A 21,870-nucleotide genomic window follows, 5' to 3' on the forward strand; every position below is an offset into this window, starting at 1 on the left:
ATCTGTGTGCAGGAGTAAACCCTGGTACTTGGCTCCCCTCTCATCACACAAAACAGTACAAGTCAAAGGACGCGACTTCACATAGTTCACAATCTTCCCTGTTTGGTCTAACACTGTAATTAACTCAAGTGGCACCGTTTTGACAATAAGGGCTTCACAATGCCCTTAGCTGACCTGGATGTCAGGATTCTGTTCTTTCACCTAACTCGCCCATTCTTTGACTTTTCCCAGCAGGGAAGCTGCTCTCTCGGTGCAGAGTCACTGCACTTGGTCCAGTTAGGATTGTTTTCCTCCCGAGAAGCACTTGTGACGTGAATCGCTGGTTGGGTGGCCAAGTAATTCTTTGCAAAAGAAGAAATTATTTTTGTTGGATTTTTGTCTATTTGTGCCACTGGCTAAGAGCTGGCAGAATGCACTAATATCTCAAGCTGCAGGGCACATTTTCTACTTGTTTCTAATTTCTCCTGAAGCACCTGTTCAATATCAGACATTTAATTTTGATTGTACCGTCAGAAAGAGGAACTTGTCAATTTCTTTGGTAGCATCAGCTCCCAGTATTGCTCTCACGATTTGCATGCCGGCAGAATTAGGGTTTTGGCAATGGTTCTTGGATTTCACTATTAGTTTGGCTGCCAGGTAACAGCCTCCTGCACCTTACCTGAAACCAGTACACACTCCATCATGTGTGAATTTTTCTTTACATTTTATTCTCTCACTTGCTTGAATTGCTGTATATCCTTGCTGGAGAGCGAATGCTGCTTTGTATTCAAATGGTGCTTCTGCTTACTTGGTGCTGTTGCAGCATTTGAGAGCTTCTGCCTGCACATTAGACATTCTGGGACAGGGCGAGAGGCACCACCAGTCCACCAAATTCCAAAGGCGAGTAGCTGCCGCTGCGCTGTGTGTACGAACGTCGTTTTTTTCTCCTGCGGTTCCGTTCTTTCGGCCACATCTGAATCTGAGCAGGATTCTTGACTTCTCTTCAAGAACTTATCCTTAGCAAACTTGGTCAAACACACTACACTGCACAATAAATGCCCTGCAGCATTAACTTACAAGCATAGTTTCAGCTCTTTGGCTGCGCTGAAAACTCCTCTAAACATGTATTCTTGCCCCATTCTCGCACAGCATGGAGTTACCAACCTTCAGTTGCCTCCTCAGATCTTCAGGGCTTTTTTTGGGATCTCTTTGATTACCCATATCAATTTAGAGTCTGCTCCTCCCAGCCCTTCCTCTATGGAGCTTGTCTCTTTTCTTAGCTTCCTCGATTCCTGTTTCTTAGCTCCATCTTCTTCCCTTGTTGGGCATGATGTGGAGATGCTGGAATTGGACTGGGGTGGGCACAGTAAGAAGTCTCACAACACCAGGTTAAAGTCCAACAGGTTTATTTGTATTCACGAGCTTTCGGAGTGCTGCTCCTTCATCAGGTGAGTGGAGGTTAGTTCACAAACGTGGCCTGCTGTGAAACCTCCACTCCTGTTTACCCTATCCTTGTCTCCTTCGCTTCTCCTAGGATTTTCACTCTCTTGTGTTTTTGCACAGGGGCTGTAGTTTTCAGCTCCAAGTCCCGAGGAACCTTGTGTTTCCCGTGTGCACGCTGGCCGGGAAAGGGTTGCACTTGCGCGGTTTGGATCGTTTTACGTTGGTAATCCGAACTGCGCGCACGCAGCCCTTTCCCAGCTGTCGCACGTGTGGGAGGCCTGAGGTTTGTTGGGACTTGGGAAATACTGATCATGGAGCTGAAAACAAAGGTTAGGTTTATTTTAATTCTGAATCATTTTGAATCTTATTTCACAGCACTCTTGGCTTCACTGAACCCCTGTTCTAGTAAACTAATTGCCTCCTTTTCACATTCCCACAAGTGGTAATTTTTCAGATAGCGACAGCAGTGCTAATAAAATATTAACCTGCTGCCATCTCTTGGTCACCTTGGGACACTGCAGCTGGTATTTGGTAGTCTGCTACTTGGAAATACATAAGCGCAAAATAAAAACTCCCCTCATTTAAAGATATTTGCCCCATCAGCCTTCAGGTTTTTCCCTGAATTATCTGTAAAACCATAAAATTTGCAACATTTATTTTTATAAAAGAGCATTCAAATTTCTCCTTGGCCTCTTTTATAGTAACAGGAGTATTCACCATTGCTCCATAGAATTCCTACAGAAAGAGGCCATGCGGCCCATCGCATCTGCCCTGATTCCCCAGCAGAGCATCCCTCCCAACCCCGTGCATTTACCATGGCCAATCCACCCAACCACCAGTATATCAGATAAAAGCAAATCACTGCGGATGCTGAAATCTGAAACCAAAAAAGGAAAATGCTGGAAAATCTCAGCAGGTCCGGCAGCATCCGTAAGGAGTGAAAAGAGCTGACGTTTCGAGTCCAGATGACCCTTTGTCAAAGCTTTGACTGGACTATCTGGACTATTTGGTTATCTGGACTCGAAATGTCGGCTCTTTTGTTCTCACAGTTGCTGCCAGACCAAAATATTAGCTTAGGTTCCTTTATCCCATCTAACTTATACTCCCCATTTTTCAAAGTATTCTGGAAACCATTCATATAATTTAACCAGACGAAAAGGTCCACCTATGCCCATTAATTGGGGAACAGGGAAAAATACTGCCTCCATTGTGTAGTCCAGCTGCTCTTTAAACAATTCCATTACCCGGCCTAGAAGTCCATGTCTCACATTGATCGCTGTGTTGAAGAGGAATTTGTGTTAAATTTCCTCTTGCTAGTTTGAACCTGTGCCCACTTGTTTAAGATTCAGTGGGTTTTTTTTAAAAAGAGAACAATGCAACAGAGTACATTTCCGCGGACAATTGGGCAGGTCCTTGAAGAGGGTAATGGGGGAAAAGCCAGGGAGTGGGATTAATTGGACATCTCTTTCAAAGAATTGGCACAGGCCACCTCCTGTGCTCCGGGATTTTACAATTCTTTCTGATGCGTGGCATGGGGTTTTAAAGAGATTTTTTAAAAAACGAGTCCAGTCTCTTTGCAGTGTTAGTCCTATTTCTGGGCTGTCAGCACTTCTACATTATTCTAACCTGACACACCACAAGGTTTGGAGAAATATGCAATGAGGATTGAGCAAAGTGGGTAAAAATAACAACATTGTTTGAATGTTTTGTATAGATTAACTGAAAATAAACCTAATTGGGCTTTTAATTAGCCCGTCAGCAGTTGGACTTATTTTAATATTCTGTTTACGAGAAGAGTTGGGGTACTTTTGAATCACCTTGCTTGAAAAAGTGAACCATTTAGGTTGGTGTCTGTAAATCTATAGTATATGTTTTCCTGATCTTCGTCCAAGAGCACTCTGGTCTAGCTCTATCCTGTTGTTTAATCAGTAATTTCTCCAGGTGCCCTAGTTACTGGGCCTCGTCTGTTTTATTTTAAAAACTTATTAGAAAATTGTCTAAACATGTTTTTAAAATGTGTACCACTGACTGGCCAACCCATGCAACTGCCTTGTTACAGGCAACTGTTTACATCCAGATTTCTATTTTAAATGTGGATGATTTCAGTGTTAACATTTTATGCAACAATTGACAAGAAGAGTTGGTCTCTATGCAGGCTTTTTAAAAATCTGTGCATAAATATATATTTATGATTTACGGTGGCACAGTGGTTAGCGCTGCTGACTCACGGTGCCAGGGACCCGGGTTCAATTCCTGCCTCGGGTGACTGTCTGGGTGGAGTTTGTACATTAATAAATAAACTTTTTTCAAAAATGTCACAAATAGGCTTACATTAACACTGCAATGAAGTTACTGTGAAAATCCCCTAGTCGCCACACTCCAGTGTCTGTTCGGATACACTGAGGGAGAATTTAACATGCCTAATATTCGGTCCATCGAGCCTACACTGACAACAATCCCACCCAGGTCCCACGTATTTACCCTGCTCATCCTCCTGACACTAATGGTCAATTTATCATAGGCAATCAACCTAACCCACAAAATCTATGGCATGTGGGAGGAAACAGGAGCACCAGGAGGACACAGACATGGGGAGAACGTGCAGACTCCGCACAGACAGTGACCCAAGCTGGGTATCGAACCTGGATCCCTGGCACTGAGGCAGCAGTGCTTGCCACTGTACTGCCCACATTCTCCCCATGTATGTGTGGGTTTCCTTTGGGTGCTCCAGTTTCCTCCCACACTCCCAAGATGTGTGTGTTAGGTTGTTTGGCCATGATAAATTGAGCATTAGCGTCAGGAGGATTAGCAGGGTAAATAAATGGGGGCTGGGTGGGATTGTTGTCAATGCAGGCTCAGTGGACAAAATGTAGAGATTCTGTATATACTCAACTAATAAAACCATTAACCAATATCACTTTGCTCTGTTGAAGCACTATGGAATTACAGCCAGCAAACTTCAGTGCAGTGATGCAGGAGATATTTGCCCCATCTGCCAGACAGAATTCAGAGAGCCTATTCTCCTCATCTGTCAGGTAAATGTCTTAATGAGAGATGGAAAAATAAAATTGAGAGATCGGTTACTTTTTAGCTCTCTGAATGCCTTTCTTTTTCTGTCCTGCAGCACATATTCTGTGAGGAGTGCATTTCACTCTGGCTTAATCGAGAAAAAACTTGCCCCTTGTGTCGGACTGTCATTTTGGACTACATTCAGGCCTGGCGAGATGGTGCAACATCTACCCACCTACAAATTTATTAACCAGCCGATCGAGTCCCTATGGCCAACAACATTGAAATAAGACTGTATGCGCAACTAAGATTTTCTAACAGTTAAATACAAAGGAGAGCTTTTTTTTTAAAAGAAAGAAACTTCTAGTAATAAAAATCTTAAAGATAAATGCTTTATTTTGTTAACGGACATCATTTGACTTAAATCAGAATATTTTGATTTACACTTGCTGAAACTTGTATATTAAATGTATTATTCACTTATTGCAGTTCTTATTAAGCCTCTCCGTGCTGTTTTCAATTCCAAATTGGAAATACTGTTTAAAACCCATTATTTGAATTTTGGCTAAATGTTATCTTTAAATGCCAAAACATCAGACTTTGGGCTTGGACCTTTTACTGTATTATTCTAATTTGGGGAGGTTAAATTGCTGGGAATCATACTCCATCAAACCTAGATAATTACTGACTGTTTCCATGTCCTTTATATAAATTTCAGTGCCCCAAATAGCTCAGTATGTTCTCTTGAAGAATTCCTAAGGAAGTCTTGTTTAAAATTGCAGACCACTGGACTGGCAAGGCTAGGCAATTGGTGTTAAAGCAGTTAATGCACCATCACAGAGGCTCTGCCAAGTCGCAAAGATATGGTGATGCTTATTTTCTTAAAAATAAGTTTGATTTTGGGAGAAAATTTTCACACCAGTAGTCTGCCATCCAGGTCTACTGGACGTGAATTATAATGAACTTGTGTAGATATGGAAACAAATCATCTTAAGCTACTCTATGCAGTAAGATGAAGCAATTTTGGAAGAAATTGTGTTGGGTGGGTCAAAGTTATAAAACGTAACAATCCACTGTCTGATGTTTAAAGAAAGGTCCTAATTGGAAAGAGGGAAGGAGCAATATGAGAAAATAAACAGTCATTAGAAGTCCAAATTCTTGCAAGTAAGCCAGAGCACTATAATTCACAATGTAGAGAGGCAGATCGATGCGCCAGTTGTATGGAAAGGTTATACTCTGGAAGGCTAGGTGAGAACATGAGTAGCTTTCATAAAATCATGAAAATGATAGTATTCAGCCCATCACAGCCATGTTCCATTTATGTTACTTGGCTTAAGAGTTACAATGCCAGACATCCATAACTGGGTAAGTCCCATCCCACCACTCCCCTCTTTTCTTCCACCAAAAAAGAAACACTTCTACCTCTGTGTTGTCAATCAATCCAATTGGAGGCGAATGAGCTGAGGGAGTAGAGGAAAATGGCAAAGTACAAATCAAATGAGTTAGTTTTGTCAGTTAACATTGAAACCTCAAGGCTTGCCTTCAAATATATTTGCAGAACTATTTTAAGGCAGTTGAATCATGTGCATCATTGAAAGCAGTCTTATTTTGTGTTAATCGAGAAACTGCAATTTATCATTTTAGAATGTGTTAATTTGTTTTGAACAGTCCTGAGTTTATTTCTCTAATAATGAAGAACAGGAATGGGAGGAGAGGCGATGGCTAAGGTTTCCCCAATTTAATCACCATCCAGTCATTTTCCGGTCCACCTGTGGCTTGGAGTGAGGATCTTCTATCTCTCCAAAATGCACTGATTCCTCCTGATTCTCTCACCGAAAAAAAACTCTCTGCCAGATTCTCCTGAACAAGTAAAGCTATGCCACTGCAGAGATATTGGCTTCATAGCAACTTCACAAAAACAGGTGGCATATCCCTACATTTCAAACCCTTTCTGCCACCATTACCCAACACCACCTTCAGAAGACCAGCTTATGCCACACACAGTTCAACCTCAGTGGAGCTGTCTGGCTGGGTCAGAAGGGCTTGGTAGGGGAGTCCGTAAGTAGTATTGCTACCTGTCTAAAACTCGTAGTGCGAAAGTAGTGGGGGCTGGACTTTCTGGATTATTTATTCTTCGTCTGTCCCAGTTTTAAATCCTGTGCTTCAGGGAGTAACATTTCTTCAGAGCTGGGGAAAGGGTGGGAACAAAATCTAGGCAGTGTTAAAGTTTTAAAACACCCTACTGCCTTATAGAGAATTTACAATGAGTCAGGAATTTACATAGTCATGTTTTGCATATTACTGATTCTTAAATTTTCAATCAATTCTACAAGGGCTTCATTTTAAGTAACACATGCAATTCTCAATTATGTTTTTTTTTAAAGTATAAAACCCTTTTATCACTACCAAGGTTTTAAAATAAAGACATTGGTAAAGAAAATGTGGAATCATGAATAAACTCTGATACCAAATATGTCATTGTATTAAGGTGAAATCCCCTCTCCCTCAGGGATGCCAACTACTGCTGGCGGATCTGCTTTTGTAGATTTATTTTTTAAGTGTATTAAAGTATTCACTCCCACCTGTGTACCCAAAACATGCAATGTCCTGTTTGAGGTAGATTCCTTGAGTAGGTGCAAGCAAACATGCAGAGAGGGCTTAATCTTTGTCACAGGATGTCCATTCCAAGCAAACCGGGTAAATCGGATGCTGCTGGCTGTAACCAGGTTCTGCAGCTCCCGAGTCTCAGCACTTGCATCACTAACAGGTTGTGGGTCAAAACCAGGAATCTAGTCTGTATTTCTACTAGATCTGCTCATGGGGTGTGATTAAAATTTCAATGAAATCGAATTAAATCACCAGCCAATAAATTGTTATAATTGCTTTAGATGAGTGTTTTCTTTGATTTTGTTCTGGATTTAAGTAACTTCCTTTAATGTTTGTGGTTTTGAAATTTGGTTTATTTTAATTGGTAGAATGCATGCTGTAAGGGGAATATGAAATGAATATTCTTTCCCTTTGCCAGTCTCATCTAGTTTTGAAGAATTATAAATAAAGTGATTTATTTGGCAATGACTTGACGTTTACTTGTCTTCTGACAGCATCTTTAGAATCTCTACATGGAGGAGGTAGCCATTTGACCCATTGGGTCTGCACCAATTCTGACAGGGACACACCCCCTCATCCCTGTAACCCCATGCATTTACCCCCCATCCCTATAACCCCATCCATTTACCCTGCTAATCCCCTAACCTTCACATCCTGGGACACTAAGGGGCAAATTTAGCATAGCCAATCCACCTAACCTGCAAATCTTTGAACTGTGGGAAGAAACTGGAGCACCCGAAGGAAACCCCCACAGACACAGGGAGAACGCGCAAACTCCACACACACACACACACACACACACGGTCACCCAAGGCTGTAATTGAACCCAGGTCCCTGGCACTGAGACAACAGTGCTAACCACTGTGCTGCCGAGAAGGTAGTTGGTCACAATTTGCAGGTGGCAACAATTGGCTGGATGTTACGAAGAATGTGGCAGAATGAGGAGAGGTTATATAGTCTAAACACTCAGCAATGTACAACCCACCTCCATTGTATTGAGATGTATTAATCTACAACCCACCTCCATTACTGAGATAGTGAGACAAAGATTACAAACACTTTATTTACTCTGCCTTTAAAGAATACCTAAATGTACCAAAACAACTTAATCAATACAGGGGCCAATGGCTTCATGAACAAGTGTAATCATTTGAAAAACCAGAGAACATTTGGGGGGGGTGGGGGAAGTTACAAAAAACTACCAGGCCAGTGAACGGAAGTCAAATACATTATGAGGGAACTTCCCTCCAGTTGACAGTGTCCAAATCTTAATTTTAGAGGGGGAACTTGCACACAAATTTTAATCTATTAAATGAATCTCAACACATCTATCAGTAACAACTCAGAGGCACTAAGGAATCACCTTGTAAGAAGTGGCATTTTTTAATACTAATCTCAATCTTTTGTTCACACTTGCTTTCAATCGAGAAATCCCCATTCAGCAGGGTTCAAGCTCATCTTTTTACACCACATCCTGAAAATTAAATGTTCCGTCACATTATTCTAGTTAGTACATTTCAAATTTAAGTTGAACTACCCACCGCTTTTTTTGAACTTTGAACATACTAATGAAGATTGTTCAATGCAAGTTTGTTTTTAAACAGATTAGCACGATAGTATCAGAACTTGGCTCACAATCCCCAAGTATAAAGCCTGTGGAACAATTTCTATTTCTGCTTATATGTCATATTCTATGTTTGAATGTAGAGCTTGGAAAGTTCTGTTCTGATTACTTAATTATTGTACCAGTCTCAAACTTATGAATCAACTTGGTAGAAGCGCTCTTATGAATTTAATAGAACAAAAATTCTTCTTTGTCTGTGGCCTTTGGGGTTCTAAAATATAAACAAATGGCCCATTAATAGCAAACATTTAGACCACATGAACAGAAACCTGGTTGCCTATTTTCAGTTGATCCACTAGTTGGTGGTGTAGAATATTGTAAGTAGAATCCCTACAACGCAAAAGGAGGCCTTTCAGCCCGTTGAGCCTGCACCAACAACAATTCACCCATTTGATTTATTATTGTCACATTAGCATAGTGAAAAAAATTGTTTCTTGCGCACTATACAGACAAAGCATACCACACATAGAGAAGGAAAAGAGTGCAGAATGTAGTGTTAGTCATTGTTAGGGTGTAGAGAAAGATCAACATAATGCAAGGTAAGTCCAATCAAAAGTCTGACAGCAGCAGGGAAGAAGCTGTTCTTGAGTCGGTTGGTACGTGACCTCAGACTTTTGTATCTTTTTCTCAACCAAAGAAGGGGGAAGAGAGTATGTCTGGGGTGCGTGGAGTCCTTAATTATGCTGGCTGCTTTTCTGAGGCGGGGGAAGCGTAGACAGTGTCAATGGGTGGGAGGCTGGTTTGAATGATGGATTGGGCTTCTTTCATGACCCTTTGTAGTTTATGACAGTCTTCGACAGAGCAGGAACCATACCAAGCTGTGATACGACCAGAAAGAATGCTTTCTCTGACTCAGACTCTATCCCCGCAACCCCACTTATTTACCCTGCTAATTCCCACTGAGACTAAGACGCAATTTAACATAGCCAATCAACTTAATCCGCACATCCTTGGAGTGTGGGCGGAAACCCATGCAGACAAGAAGAATGTGCAAACTCCACTCAGACAGTCACCCAAGGTCGGAATTGAACCCGGATCCCTGGTGCTTCCCTGGCGCTGTGAGGCAGCATTGCTAACCACTGTGCCACCAGAGTGTGTAATAAGTAGTTATTTGCCTCTCTGCAATCCAATCATGGTAGGAACAGAATATTAGATAAAAGCTCCCATGCTCTTGTATTTTATTTCCAAGTTATTCCTTCCAATAGCTTCTTCTGGCCTAGTCAAAATCAACATCTCAAGATTATCTAAACATTGTTGTTGTTGGAACACTTGCTGAGTACATGCATATAGTGCTACACTTCAGAAGTACTGAATTGGTGGCTTTTCTACATGGCTGTGAAGGGTGCTATATAAATGCAAATATTTTTCTTTAGCTGTTATTCAACTGATGTGGTCGACTCTTAAATGCCCTCTGAAATGGCCCAACAAACCACTCAGTTGTATCAAATTGTGACAAAGCCCAAAAGGGATGAAACTGGATGGGTCACCCAGAATCAACCCAGGTACCAGCAATGACAATGACACATCCAGCACTCCTCCTTATTAACACCTGAAGACTTGCGTCAAAATTACAGCCTTGGCCCAAACTTGGACAAAAGAACTGAACTCCAGTGGTGAGGTGAGAGTGACTGCCTTTGATCAACAGTAGCATCAAGAAGCCTTAGCAAAACTGAAGGTAACGGGGAAATGCTGGAAAATCCCAGCAGGTCTGGTAGCATCTGTCAGGAGAGAAAATAACTGACGTTTCAAGTCCAGATGACACTTTGTCAAAGCCTTTGTCTGGGGCCCACTCAGCTTTGACAAAAGATCATCTGGACTCGAAACGTCAGCTCTTTTCTCTCCTTACAGATGCTGCCATACCTGCTGAGATTTTCCAGCATTTTCTCTTTCGGTTTCGGATTCCAACATCCGCAGTAATTTGCTTTTATGAAGGCAATGGGAATCAGGATTGATTGGAATCATACCTGGCACAAAGGAAGGTGGTTCCTTTGGGTCAATCATCTCAGTTCCAGTACAACACTGCAGGAGTTCCTCAGATTAGAGACCTAGGCCCAACCATGTCCACGATTGTAAAATCAATTTCAGCACCATTCAGGACTTCTCAGGTACTGAAGCAGTTCATCTCCATATGCAGCAGGACCTGGACAATATTCAGGTTTGGGCTGATAAGTGGCAAGTAACATAATGCAGAGCAATGTCCATTTCCAACAAGAGAGAAACTAACCATTCCCCTTCAACACAATGGCATACCCTCACTGAATCTCCCACTACCAACATCTTGGGGATTAAAATTGGCTAGAAATTGAACTGGACTAGGCTGGGAATTCTGCAGAGAGTGACTCACTTCCTAACTCCCCAAATTCTATGCACCATCTACATGACACAAATCAGGAGTGTGATGGAATACTCTCCATTTGTCTGGATAAGTGCAGCTCCAACAACACAAGCAGCTCAACACCATCCAGGACAAAGCAGACCGCTTGGTCAGCATCCCATCCCCCACATTCAACATCCATTCCGTCCCATTATTAATACACAGTGTCAGCAGCGTCTATAAGATGCACTGCAACAACTCACTAAGGCTGTTTTGACAGCCCTTCCAAACCTGTGATCTCTATCACCTTCAAGGGGCAGCAGATGCGTCAGAACATTGTTAGGAAATAGAGGTAGTTTTAAGTTTATTTGTATTGCATGGTGGGTGTTAGAAGTGGATATGGCTTTAAGTTTAAATTATATTTTTGTATTTGTAAGTTAAGAAAGGAGGAACTGAGTTTCAATTACGCTTTAAAAGATGCCTGCATTTTAATAAGGATTTACAACTCAAAAGTAGGAAAAACTGTGCTATTGCCTAGCAAAAGGGACCCCACAGAGAGAAACCAAACAGCAGGTTTTAGTTTAGAAAGATGGTGACACACACAAAAAAACCCAGCATTTTCTCGGAATCTACCACAGCAGACATGGAAGGGGACAGCATAGACAGGTCCCAAACTAAAGAACAGAAAAGTCCCAGAACCAGGGAGCGATACAGAAGGAAGTTCCAAGAGAATCTCGTCAAAGGGAATAAACTCCTGTTAAGTGAGGAGCAGAGACTCCAGGTTAAATTATGACTGTAGGGTGCAGACCTGGAATAAAGCAGACTTGCAAAAAATCAGAAGACCTGAGGAGGCAGCCAAAGTTTGGTGACTTGTTAGTACAGGCCAGTGAAGCAGCAGTGCTTTGTTGGCACAGTTTGATATGAGAGATTGCCTGGAAAGCAAAGCTTGAGTGCACATGGCAATCCAGGGGAGGGGAATGTCAGGAGGAGAGGTTGCAATCCTGGAGGTGGATCCCTGAAGATATTCTAGAGAAAGCCTTGTTTGGGAGAAGGTTCCAAGAGGCATTCCTGGAGAGTGGAGATGGGAAACCCTCGTATGGAAGACAGAGTTCCAGCAAAACCAGTTGGCTGGGAATAGATGAAGAATCCATATTAGCTGTTTTGGGTGGCATTTGTCACTTGGTTTTAGAGTATGGTGTGTCTGACCACAGGTCACTGATTGAATTGCACAGTCCATACTAACTTTGAACACAAGATACAAGTATATGAGTATAAGATAGATTTTGTAACTTGTGTTACCCTTACAAATCTGCAAATCTGTAAAGGCATAGTTGTGGGTGAAGGAGTAGTGTATTGTAATTTATCTTTTCCTAAAATAAATGTTTTATTCTTTTGTTAAAAGTACATCAACAATCTGACTATTCAGTAGCTGCCCTCCACATTTCTATACCAAAAATAAAAATTAGGATCTATCAGGCCAAGTTTCACCCTGAGATCTGACTTGTTCAGTAGTATCAGCTGAGATTGTGACACCACCAACTCCCCCCCCCAAGTCGCTCATCATCCTGACTTGCAAATATGCCACTGTTCCTTCACTGTCACTGTGTCAAAATCCTACAACTCCCTTCCCAACAGCACTGTGGGTGTACCTACACCACATGGACTTCAGCAATTCAATTAGGCAGCTCACCGCTATCTTCTCAAGGGCAATAAATATCAGCCTAGCCAGTGAAACCCGCATCCCATGAACAAATAAAAGATAATGGAGTTGACAGCTTACATCAGGCAAGCCATTTTAGTATTCATTGATAACTTATTGCTTAATCTAGGTCTTCACGTGAGGGTCTTTACAGAGGTGTCATTACCAGTGCCAATCCTGCTCTAGCATAATCAGTGTAAGGCAGTGCTCTCTCCCTGGAACTACCCCATTTTCCCACAAACCTACCTTGGTCCTGGATCTTACAAATGGACATAAGGATGTGACCTCCATCGTACATCCAGCAGTTCCAAACCAGAAAGAACTTGCTTGCTTAGCAACCCAAGCCCATTGCAGGTTATGTATAAAGTACAGAGCAACATTTTGCCCCATTTCATTTGCCCTAGAGGTCCACATTTCGCTCAAATTAGGATCCACCCATCAACAATACAAAAGGAACGTTGAACTGTAACACGGTAGAGTACAATTCAAAGGTATAATTCCTGAATGCTACTGTGCGCACCGGGCATTGCCCAGTTTCAATCATATGACTATGGAAGTAATTAAGCCCCAAAGAGGGTGCAGTGAAGACTCATCCTTGCCTCAAAGCACAATGTGGGAGGAAAGACTAGAGAAACCAGAGGTTTTTAGCCTCAAAAGGAAGCTTGATTCCAAACGGCAAGGCCTTGACCTTCAACACACTTAAAGTGGCTCTGTACAATGAGGGCCTTTTATCACAGCTAATAACTGCTGTACTACATACCAACCATTTTCATTAATGTGTCTATGCTGCCAATGCTCAAATTTGAACTCAAAATCACAACCATAGAATGGTTACAGAACAGGAGGCCATTTGGCCCATTGTTTGTGCTGGCTCTCTGAAGGAGCAGTTCACCTATTGTCACTCACATAGCTCTGTACATTGTTCTTTTTCAGATAATCCAATTCCCTCGAGTCCCTCGATTGAACTTGCATCAACCACATAGTGCATTCCAGATCCTAGCCACTCAGTGTAAGGTTTTCATGTGTCCATTGCTTCTTTTGCCAATTACCCTAAATCTATGCCCTCTTACTCTGAATCCTTCCACCAATGAGAAATCTTTCCCCATCTATCCTGCCCAAGCCCCTTATGGTTTTGAATACTTCTCCCAACTTTCTCTTTTCCCAAGGAAAACAGTTCCAACTTTCTAACTGAAGTTTCTCATCCCTGGAACCATTCTGGTGAATCTTTTCTGCACTCTCTAATGACCAGAACCAGACACGATACTTCAAACGGAGGCCGAGCCTCTTCAGGATGAGTGTCTGCCCTCCCACTAATGCTACTCAGTCACTTACACAGTAGCTAATCTGTCATGAAGGTCCTGCCTTCTCAACCTTGCCCCTCACCCGAGGAATGGTGATCCTCAGGTTAAACCACTCTTCCCCTCAGCTCTTCCCCTCAAAAAGGGAGAACAACTTATGGTCAGCTGGGACTGTGGCAACTTAGCCTGTCCTGAATGCTGCCACCTATAATCAAGATGGTGCAGTCTGAAGCTGGTACTGCTAGGACAAAGCTCATTGAGGTCATGAATTATTCAGAACAGTAACTAGCAAGGCTTACTTTGCTGCTGGGTTACTCACCACTTGAAATTCTAATTTTAATCAAGACTTTCCAGACAACATTGATAAAGATACTCTTGATTTTATGAGATGCTCAGTTTCATTAGCCTGATTATGACTGTTATTGACTGATTATGTTAAGAAAGTTAGAGTCATAGAGGTTTACAGCATGGAAACAGGCTCTTTGGCCCAACTTGTCCATGCCACCCTTTTTTTTTAAACCACTAAGCTAGTCCCAATTGCCCGCATTGGGCTCATATCTCTCTATACTCAGCTTACCCACGTAACTGTCTAAATGCTTTTTAAAAGACAAGAATGTACCTGCCTCTACTATCACCTCTGGCATCTCATTCCAGACACTCACCACCCTCTGTGAAAAAATTGTCCTCCTGGACCCTTTTGTATCTCTTCCCTTTCACCTTGGGTTGATTCACCATGCTAAATTGCCCCTTAATGTTAGGGAACGTGTAGGTTAGAGGGATTAGTGGGGTAAATTTGTGGGGATAGGGCCTGGGATAGGATTATCATCAGTGCACTTGATGGGCCAAATGGCCTCCTCCTGCACTGTAGGGATTCTATGACTATTATCTTACCTGGAAGGCGCCTCCAGCAGGGTGACCCATTCTGATTCTAAACCTATGCCCTCTAGTTTTAAACTCCCCTATCTTTGGGAAATGATTATCTACGCTCCTCATTATTTTATAGACCCAAGTTGTATTAGTTTTTACAATTCTATTTATGTTTTCAGCAATATACATTTTATTTTCACATTATCCTCTGTGATGCTATTCTTTTTCCTCCATGCTGTGGCCCTTTCCTTCACTGGATACTCTGCTGGTAAATTTGCCCCAGGCCCCTGCCAAAGCAATTTTAAAACCGGCTGCTGATTGGTATGTTGGTTAGGTCTATGCTCCAATTTTCTATCCATCAGGGATAATCCCTAATCTCTCCCTGGTGTCACCATCAGGTCATTCTATTGAGTGAGGTAGCTGTAAATTGTTGTACCTCCCACACTGCAACGGATGAGATCAGCAACATGCGGACATCATTCTTTTTCAACTAAAGTTACAAACGCGCACACATTTTGTTCCTTCTGGCTTTGCATTGAGTAGGCTTCCTGTGCAGCATGGTGGCACAGTGGTTAGCACTGCTGCCTCACAGCACCAGGGGCTTGGGCCCGATTCCCGGCTTGGGTCGCTGTTTGTGTGGAGTTTGCACATTCTCTCCGTGTCTGCGTGGGTTTTCTCCTGGTGCTCCGGTTTCCTCCCAGTCTGAAAGACATGCTGGTTAGGTGCATTAACCCGAATAGGTGCCGGAGTGTGGTGACTAGGGGATTTTCATAGTAACTTCATTGCTTTTACTTTACTTTTACTTCCTCTACATCTCACAACCCCCAGCTTGAAGTAAAACAAATTAAAAGGATAAAACAGTGAAAAGTAAATTAAAGATGAAGGAGAAGTGCTCCGAAAGCTCATGATTCCAAATAAACCTGTTGGACTTTGACCTGGTATTGTGAGACTTCTTACTGTGCCCACCCTAGTCCAACGCTGGCATCTCCACCTCGTAAAGAAACAAAAGCACTGCACATGCACTGCAGTAGGGACCTAAGTGCAGGTCTATCAAAATAAGGACTTCTTTAAATCAATTACTTTGCCCCAAGTACTTTTAAATGTTCATTATTCCTTGGATATGATGCATACTGTAATGACAATAGAGGGATACATATAAAAAATGAATTCAAGTTCATCTTAACATTGTGCATGACGGTCATGTCATCTCAATTGCCAAATCCAGCAACTACCATCATTATTTCATTTGCGACCTACCACCCAAATCGCAAACAAACAAAACAAGACTACATTCATTCAACTTTACCTTTAATGGGGTTTTACAGCTGTTCATTGACCAAGATTTATTTCATAATACAGCTGATTAGGTACAAGATGATTAGCGAGGAGAAAAAGAAAATGTAGCTTCACATCATTTTTACTTAGGCAACTAAATAATGTAGATCTATTGGCATAATGAGGCAAGGAGCCCAATTCTCTAGCAGTAAAGCACTGTGCCAACCTACTGATCTTTGGAGTAGGGGGAAAAGTCATCCAAGATCAGGTTTAATGTCCTACGTATAAAAAGTGTTAGGGTGAGATACTTGTGCTTTTTTTTTTCCAGAATTGGAATCATGGGTTGGGACAAAGATTGCTTAACTCCAGTTTTGTGTTCATTGTTTTGCAGAATTGAATTTTCTTACTCCTTCTGCCTGGCCAACTGTAACTAACAGGATTGTCCATGCAACTAAAGTCGGATCTCCCCTATTGTCGAACGACTGCTCAGAAGTCCAAATGAACATTATAGAAAACTTCAAAAGGTGTCCTACTGAGACATTCTGTCAAGCTTGGCATAACAGATATTAGGGCAACAGTGATATCCTGCCACTCGTATTATTCACAAATTCCAAATTATACTTAGACACTAAAAACACCAACTTTCTCCAGTTGAATTCCTTTAATCTAATTGGGAGTATGTTCAGATGCTGCATCTCAATGAGTACTTTAACACAAAGGTACTTGTGGATGCATTAAATTCAAATCAGGAAAGCTGTTGAATAGTTCTGAAGCCCTAATTTAACAAAAATTTGGCCATACCTATCGTTCTATCACACTTTTAGGGAAATACCATTTTTACTTGCTTTGCTTTTATAATTTCTATTTTTTATGCCATTAACATTTATCAATATTCAGCATATGCAACAGTCTGCTTGACAACATGCTACACAGTTTAGGCCTATACTCTCTGGAATTCAGAAGAACGAGGGGAGATCAAATTGAGGTATGAGAGATGATAAAAGATATGGATAAAGTAGACGTGGAGCAGATGCTTCCTCTTGTGGGGCATTCTAGGACGAGGTGTCATAGTCTTAGGATAAGGGGTAGAAAATTTAAAACAGAGTTGAGGAGAAACTACTTCTCCCAAAGGGTTGTGAATCTGTGGAATTCACTACCCAAAAGTGCGGTGGATACTGGGACAGTGAGTAAATTTGAGGAGTTAGACAGATTTTTAATTGGTAATGGGTTGAAGGGTTATGGGGAGAAGGCAGGAAAATGGGGATGAGGAGCACATCAGCCATGATCGAACGGCGGTTCACACTTGATGGGCCAAATGGTCTAATTCTACTCCTATATCTTATGAACTTACAAGTAGCCACAAATATGAGACCTAATGTTTTACAGATGATTGCAGGATGCAAGATAAATATAATGACTCAGTGATAAGTGGCTTCAATAAAATGAAATTTGGTCACAATATATTCAGCAGTTACTACCATATTCAACTTCCCTTTCGAGACTGTTTATGTCAACTAGTTTACATAATGTTGGTAAAATATTGTCATTTCTCTCTTTGCTGGTCTCTAGAAATTTGGCAATCTCCACATGCATTCAATCAAGGCAAGCCCAAAATATTGGCATTACCAGGAATAGCAAATGGGTTCTGGCTTTCACCAACATAACTGTGTCTTTACAAAGTCTTTCATCTGCAAAGACTAGACTTCATCCCGACCCTCAACTCCAATTGATTCAACATATGCGAGAATGGCAACTTTACAACTACAGCACACCTGTTCAATATCTGTATCAGTTACAATTGAGCCACATCTAGCCAACAACCTGGGTTAAGGTTTTTATCGCCAGAACTTACACAAATATTTGTTTTAAACTTCTTTATATGCTGGTAACCTTAATGATGGTACAAGTCAAAAGTCAACGTGCACAGTGGTTATACAAGACATTCAACAATTCTGAAGCCTGTTTTCTATGTTTTAAGCATTTGCGATATGATTTTGACAGTTTAATTTTGTACTTCATTTATCCTACTAAGTTTTCTTTTTAAAATAAAAAAGCCATCCTTAGTTTAAAGTTTATTTATTAGTGTCACAAGTTGCCTTACATTAACACTGCAATGAAGTTACTGTGAAAATTCCCTGGTTACCACACTCCGCTGCCTGTTCGGGTACACTGAGGGAGAATTCAGCATGGCCAATGTACCTAACCAGCATGTCTTTCAGAGGGGAAACTGGAACACCAGAGGAAACCCACGCAGACATGGGGAGAACGTGCAAACTCTGCACAGTGATCCAAGCTGGGAATCGAACTCGGGTCCCTGGCACTGAGGCAGCGGTGCTAACCAGTGTCACCCATCCTGGCGGATGATTGATGAAACTATAACATGCAAGACGTTGGCTATAGAGTGAACATAGCACAAAAGAAATATGAAGCTCTCTTGATAATTTTAGGAATTCCTTGATATTTGTTTGTACAGCACTTAAAATTCATATTCAACCTAAACAGTGTTGTTAATTTTCATCCAGTCCCTTGTAATTCAGTGCAAGGTATTTTATTTTGGTTGGGACAGGATGGAAAGGCAGGTTTCAAATGAGGGTTTTGCAAAAAAAGAAAGGAGTCTTCCCTTCTGTTGAAGAAGCCTTAACATTTGCAATCTCAAGGGCCAAATATAATTACAAAAGACCGATTAACACTTTGGGTGGGACCCTTAATCATAACTGAGGTCATATTCTAAATGTCAGCCCCCGACTGACTGATCTGCTGTGCTTTTCAAGCGTTTATTTCAGGTTTCTAACATTTGCAGTCTTTCTGCATAGTTCTGCAACGAGATTATGGTGTTATCATTAAAGTACACATGAAATTTATGCAAATAAAATTTCTAGAGATGCAACGTATGGAGGAAGTATATCTATGCTGCTCAGAAGACAGAAGTAGCTGGTCACAGATTATTCACTATACCATGAATTCATCCAAAAAGAAAGAGGTTGGAGGCAAGGGAACACCTCAACTGTTCAATATTGTTCAACATGCTGGAGTACGCTGCAACTTTTTAAACTTAGCACATTGCTTAGATGATAAAGTGACTTTTTTTTTTAAAAGGTGACTAATTCCTCTCCTTTTTTGTGCCCTACCTTTTTAGATCAGCAAGCAAACTGCTTATAGACCTGTGTAAGAGTAGCAGCATAGGATGACTAGTGTCCCAATCTTCCTTCTGTTGTAGAGCAGTAGGCTTCTACTTGGGGCTTCAGGATCTTCCAAGTGAGAACATGATTGAACCTACGTTCTGGCTCTAGCATACAATACATTACAGAGACAATCCATCATACCACCACATAAATAATCAGCTAATTGAGTTACTTGGCCAGCAAGCAAGATTATAGACAAATAAGTAAATGTAAATGAAACAAAAAATTGTGGCAATAATAGAATCATAGAAACCCTACAGTGCAGGAGGCCGCTATTTGGCCCATCGAGTCTGCATGGACAACAATCCCACATAGGCCTTACCTGCACTACCCTATACATTTACCTCACTAACCCCTCTAACCTACATAACCCAGGACACTAAGGGGCAATTTAGCATGGTCAATCAACCTAACCCACACATCTTTGGATTGTGGGAGGAAACCGGAGCACCCAGAGGAAACCCACACAGACACAGGGAGAATGTGCAAACTCCACACAGACAGTGACCCAAGCCGGGAATTGAACCCAGGTCCTTGGAGCTGTGACGGAGCAGTGCTAACTACTGTGCCGCCCAGAAATAGAACATGACTCGAATAAACCTGGAAAGATTCTGCTGCACGTCTCCAACACGAGAAGATTCAGGCAATATAATTGCTTCCAAGTTAATGTTCAGGTTAATAGAGGATGATTAAAGAACCAGTGAGATTGTCCAATGTGAGGAAAGCGTACTACATAACATGATACTGAGCCATAACATGGCAGCAGTGTCAAAACGGCAATCCCTTATTTGGATTATTAAGTTACAATTGACCTCATTGTCCACAAAGGTGTGGGGTTGGGATGCTGAACAGGAGGGCATTGTGAGCCTGTGACCATTACACGTAACTGGACAGCATAAGAGTTCAACTGCAATGCCCTTCGGGGCAAAAAGGCAACCAAAGCTCATTTTTAAGAATGGTCAGTTGGTAGAGTTATTGGAAGGCTAAAGGCACTTCCCGGCAATGGAAATGAGAAAGGCGAGGGGCACAAAAAAAAAAAGAGCCTGCATCACTATTTTACGTATTACACTGGTAATTCATTGGTTTTAATGCTTTGGAGCTGTCCTTTTCTGGCTTCACTTCAAGGGAACTGCCAATTGGTGCCCCCTGGCCAGGAACAAGTATTTTCACAAGATTAAACTCACTGCCTCACGTCCTTTGATTTCTCATTCCTCTGAGGAAGCCTGTGACTATTCTGCATCACTATCTGACAGCAGGGCTGAGGTAAGAAATTCACCAGTGTTGAATCCACGAGCCTACATTCTAAAATTCAGGAATCTTTCTTTAAAAATAAAGCAGGTAAAACAATGACATGATGCATGCACATATTAACAGAACCCAATAATACCATGAAACGTGAACTAATCTAGTGCCGTGGCAGCTGACTATCAGCTGGTGAAAAAGGATGGACCTGCTTGCTTGGTTTTGGTTTCTAGTGCAGATGAGACTACTGTAGATGATGTGTAGCCATGATGTGGAGTTGCCGGCGTTGGACTGGGGTAGGCACAGTAAGTAGTCTCAACACCAGATTAAAGGCCCACAGGTTTATTTGGCAGCACAAGCTTTCGGAGCGTTGCCCCTTCATCAGGTGAGTGGAGAGGTAGGTTTCACTAACACAGCATATATAGACAACTGAGTTGCTTGCTAGGCTTCTCAATAGTCCCTTAGGGAAGAAAATCTGCCGTCCTTACCTGGTTTCAATGCTGCCTAGCAAGCCACTCAGTTGTATCAATCGCTACAAAGTCTCTGTCTATATATGTTGTGTTTGTGAAAGCTACCTTTTCACTCACTCGATGAAGGAGCAGCACTCCGAAAGCTCATGATTCCAAATAAACCTGTTGGACTTTAACCTGGTGTTGAGAGATTATTTACTGTAGAAGATGTGTGAAGATGAACTGGACATGAACGGATTGCTAACTCACTGTCATTAGTACAGAAAATTTTAAGAGGTTAAGACTAATTTCATTACTTGCTGGACAATATTCCTAGAGAAAGTGAACATACTTGGAGCTTGACCACAATGATAATTTAAGCATTCTAGTTAGTTCATGCCAAAAACATCAGCAGGAAGAAACAAACATGCACACACTTCCCTGTTCTGTGCAACACTTAGGTTCACAAACCCTATTCAAGGATCTGTTAAGTGTTTTAAAATAGTTATTCTTCCTAAACAATTTGTTTAGGCTCCAATAGAATCCCTACAGTACAGAAGGAGGCCATTCGGCCCATTGAATCTGCAAAGACCATAATCCCACCCAGGCCCTATTCCTGTAATCCCCCATATTTGCCCTGCTAATCCTCTGACACTAGGGTCAATTTAGCATGGTCAATCCACCTAACCCACACATCTTTGGACTGTGGGAGGAAACCAGAGCACCCAGAGGAATCCCACACAGACACGAAGAGAATGTGCAAACTTCACACAGTGACCCGAGGCCGGAATTGAACCTGGTCCCTTGCACTGTGATGCAGCAGTGCTAACCACTGTGCCGTGTATTACACTACAACATTGGTACAAGACAGTTTTGAAGCTA

General features: G+C 41.7%; 1 protein-coding gene across 1 annotated transcript in view; it reads left to right on the top strand.

The window, feature by feature from the left end:
• The window catches only part of rnft1 (ring finger protein, transmembrane 1), a 32,528-nt gene extending 25,022 nt beyond the window's left edge, over positions 1-7,506 (top strand). Inside the window, exons 8-9 of the mRNA XM_078224647.1 lie at positions 4,356-4,457; positions 4,547-7,506. Coding sequence (XP_078080773.1) covers positions 4,356-4,457; positions 4,547-4,681 — 237 coding nt within the window. The 3' untranslated portion in view covers positions 4,682-7,506. The remainder of the gene's footprint in view (positions 1-4,355; positions 4,458-4,546) is intronic.
• The last annotated feature ends 14,364 nt before the right edge of the window (positions 7,507-21,870 follow it).

Source organism: Mustelus asterias, chromosome 12 (assembly GCF_964213995.1).
Source record: "Mustelus asterias chromosome 12, sMusAst1.hap1.1, whole genome shotgun sequence".
In the NCBI taxonomy this organism is placed as follows: domain Eukaryota; kingdom Metazoa; phylum Chordata; class Chondrichthyes; order Carcharhiniformes; family Triakidae; genus Mustelus; species Mustelus asterias.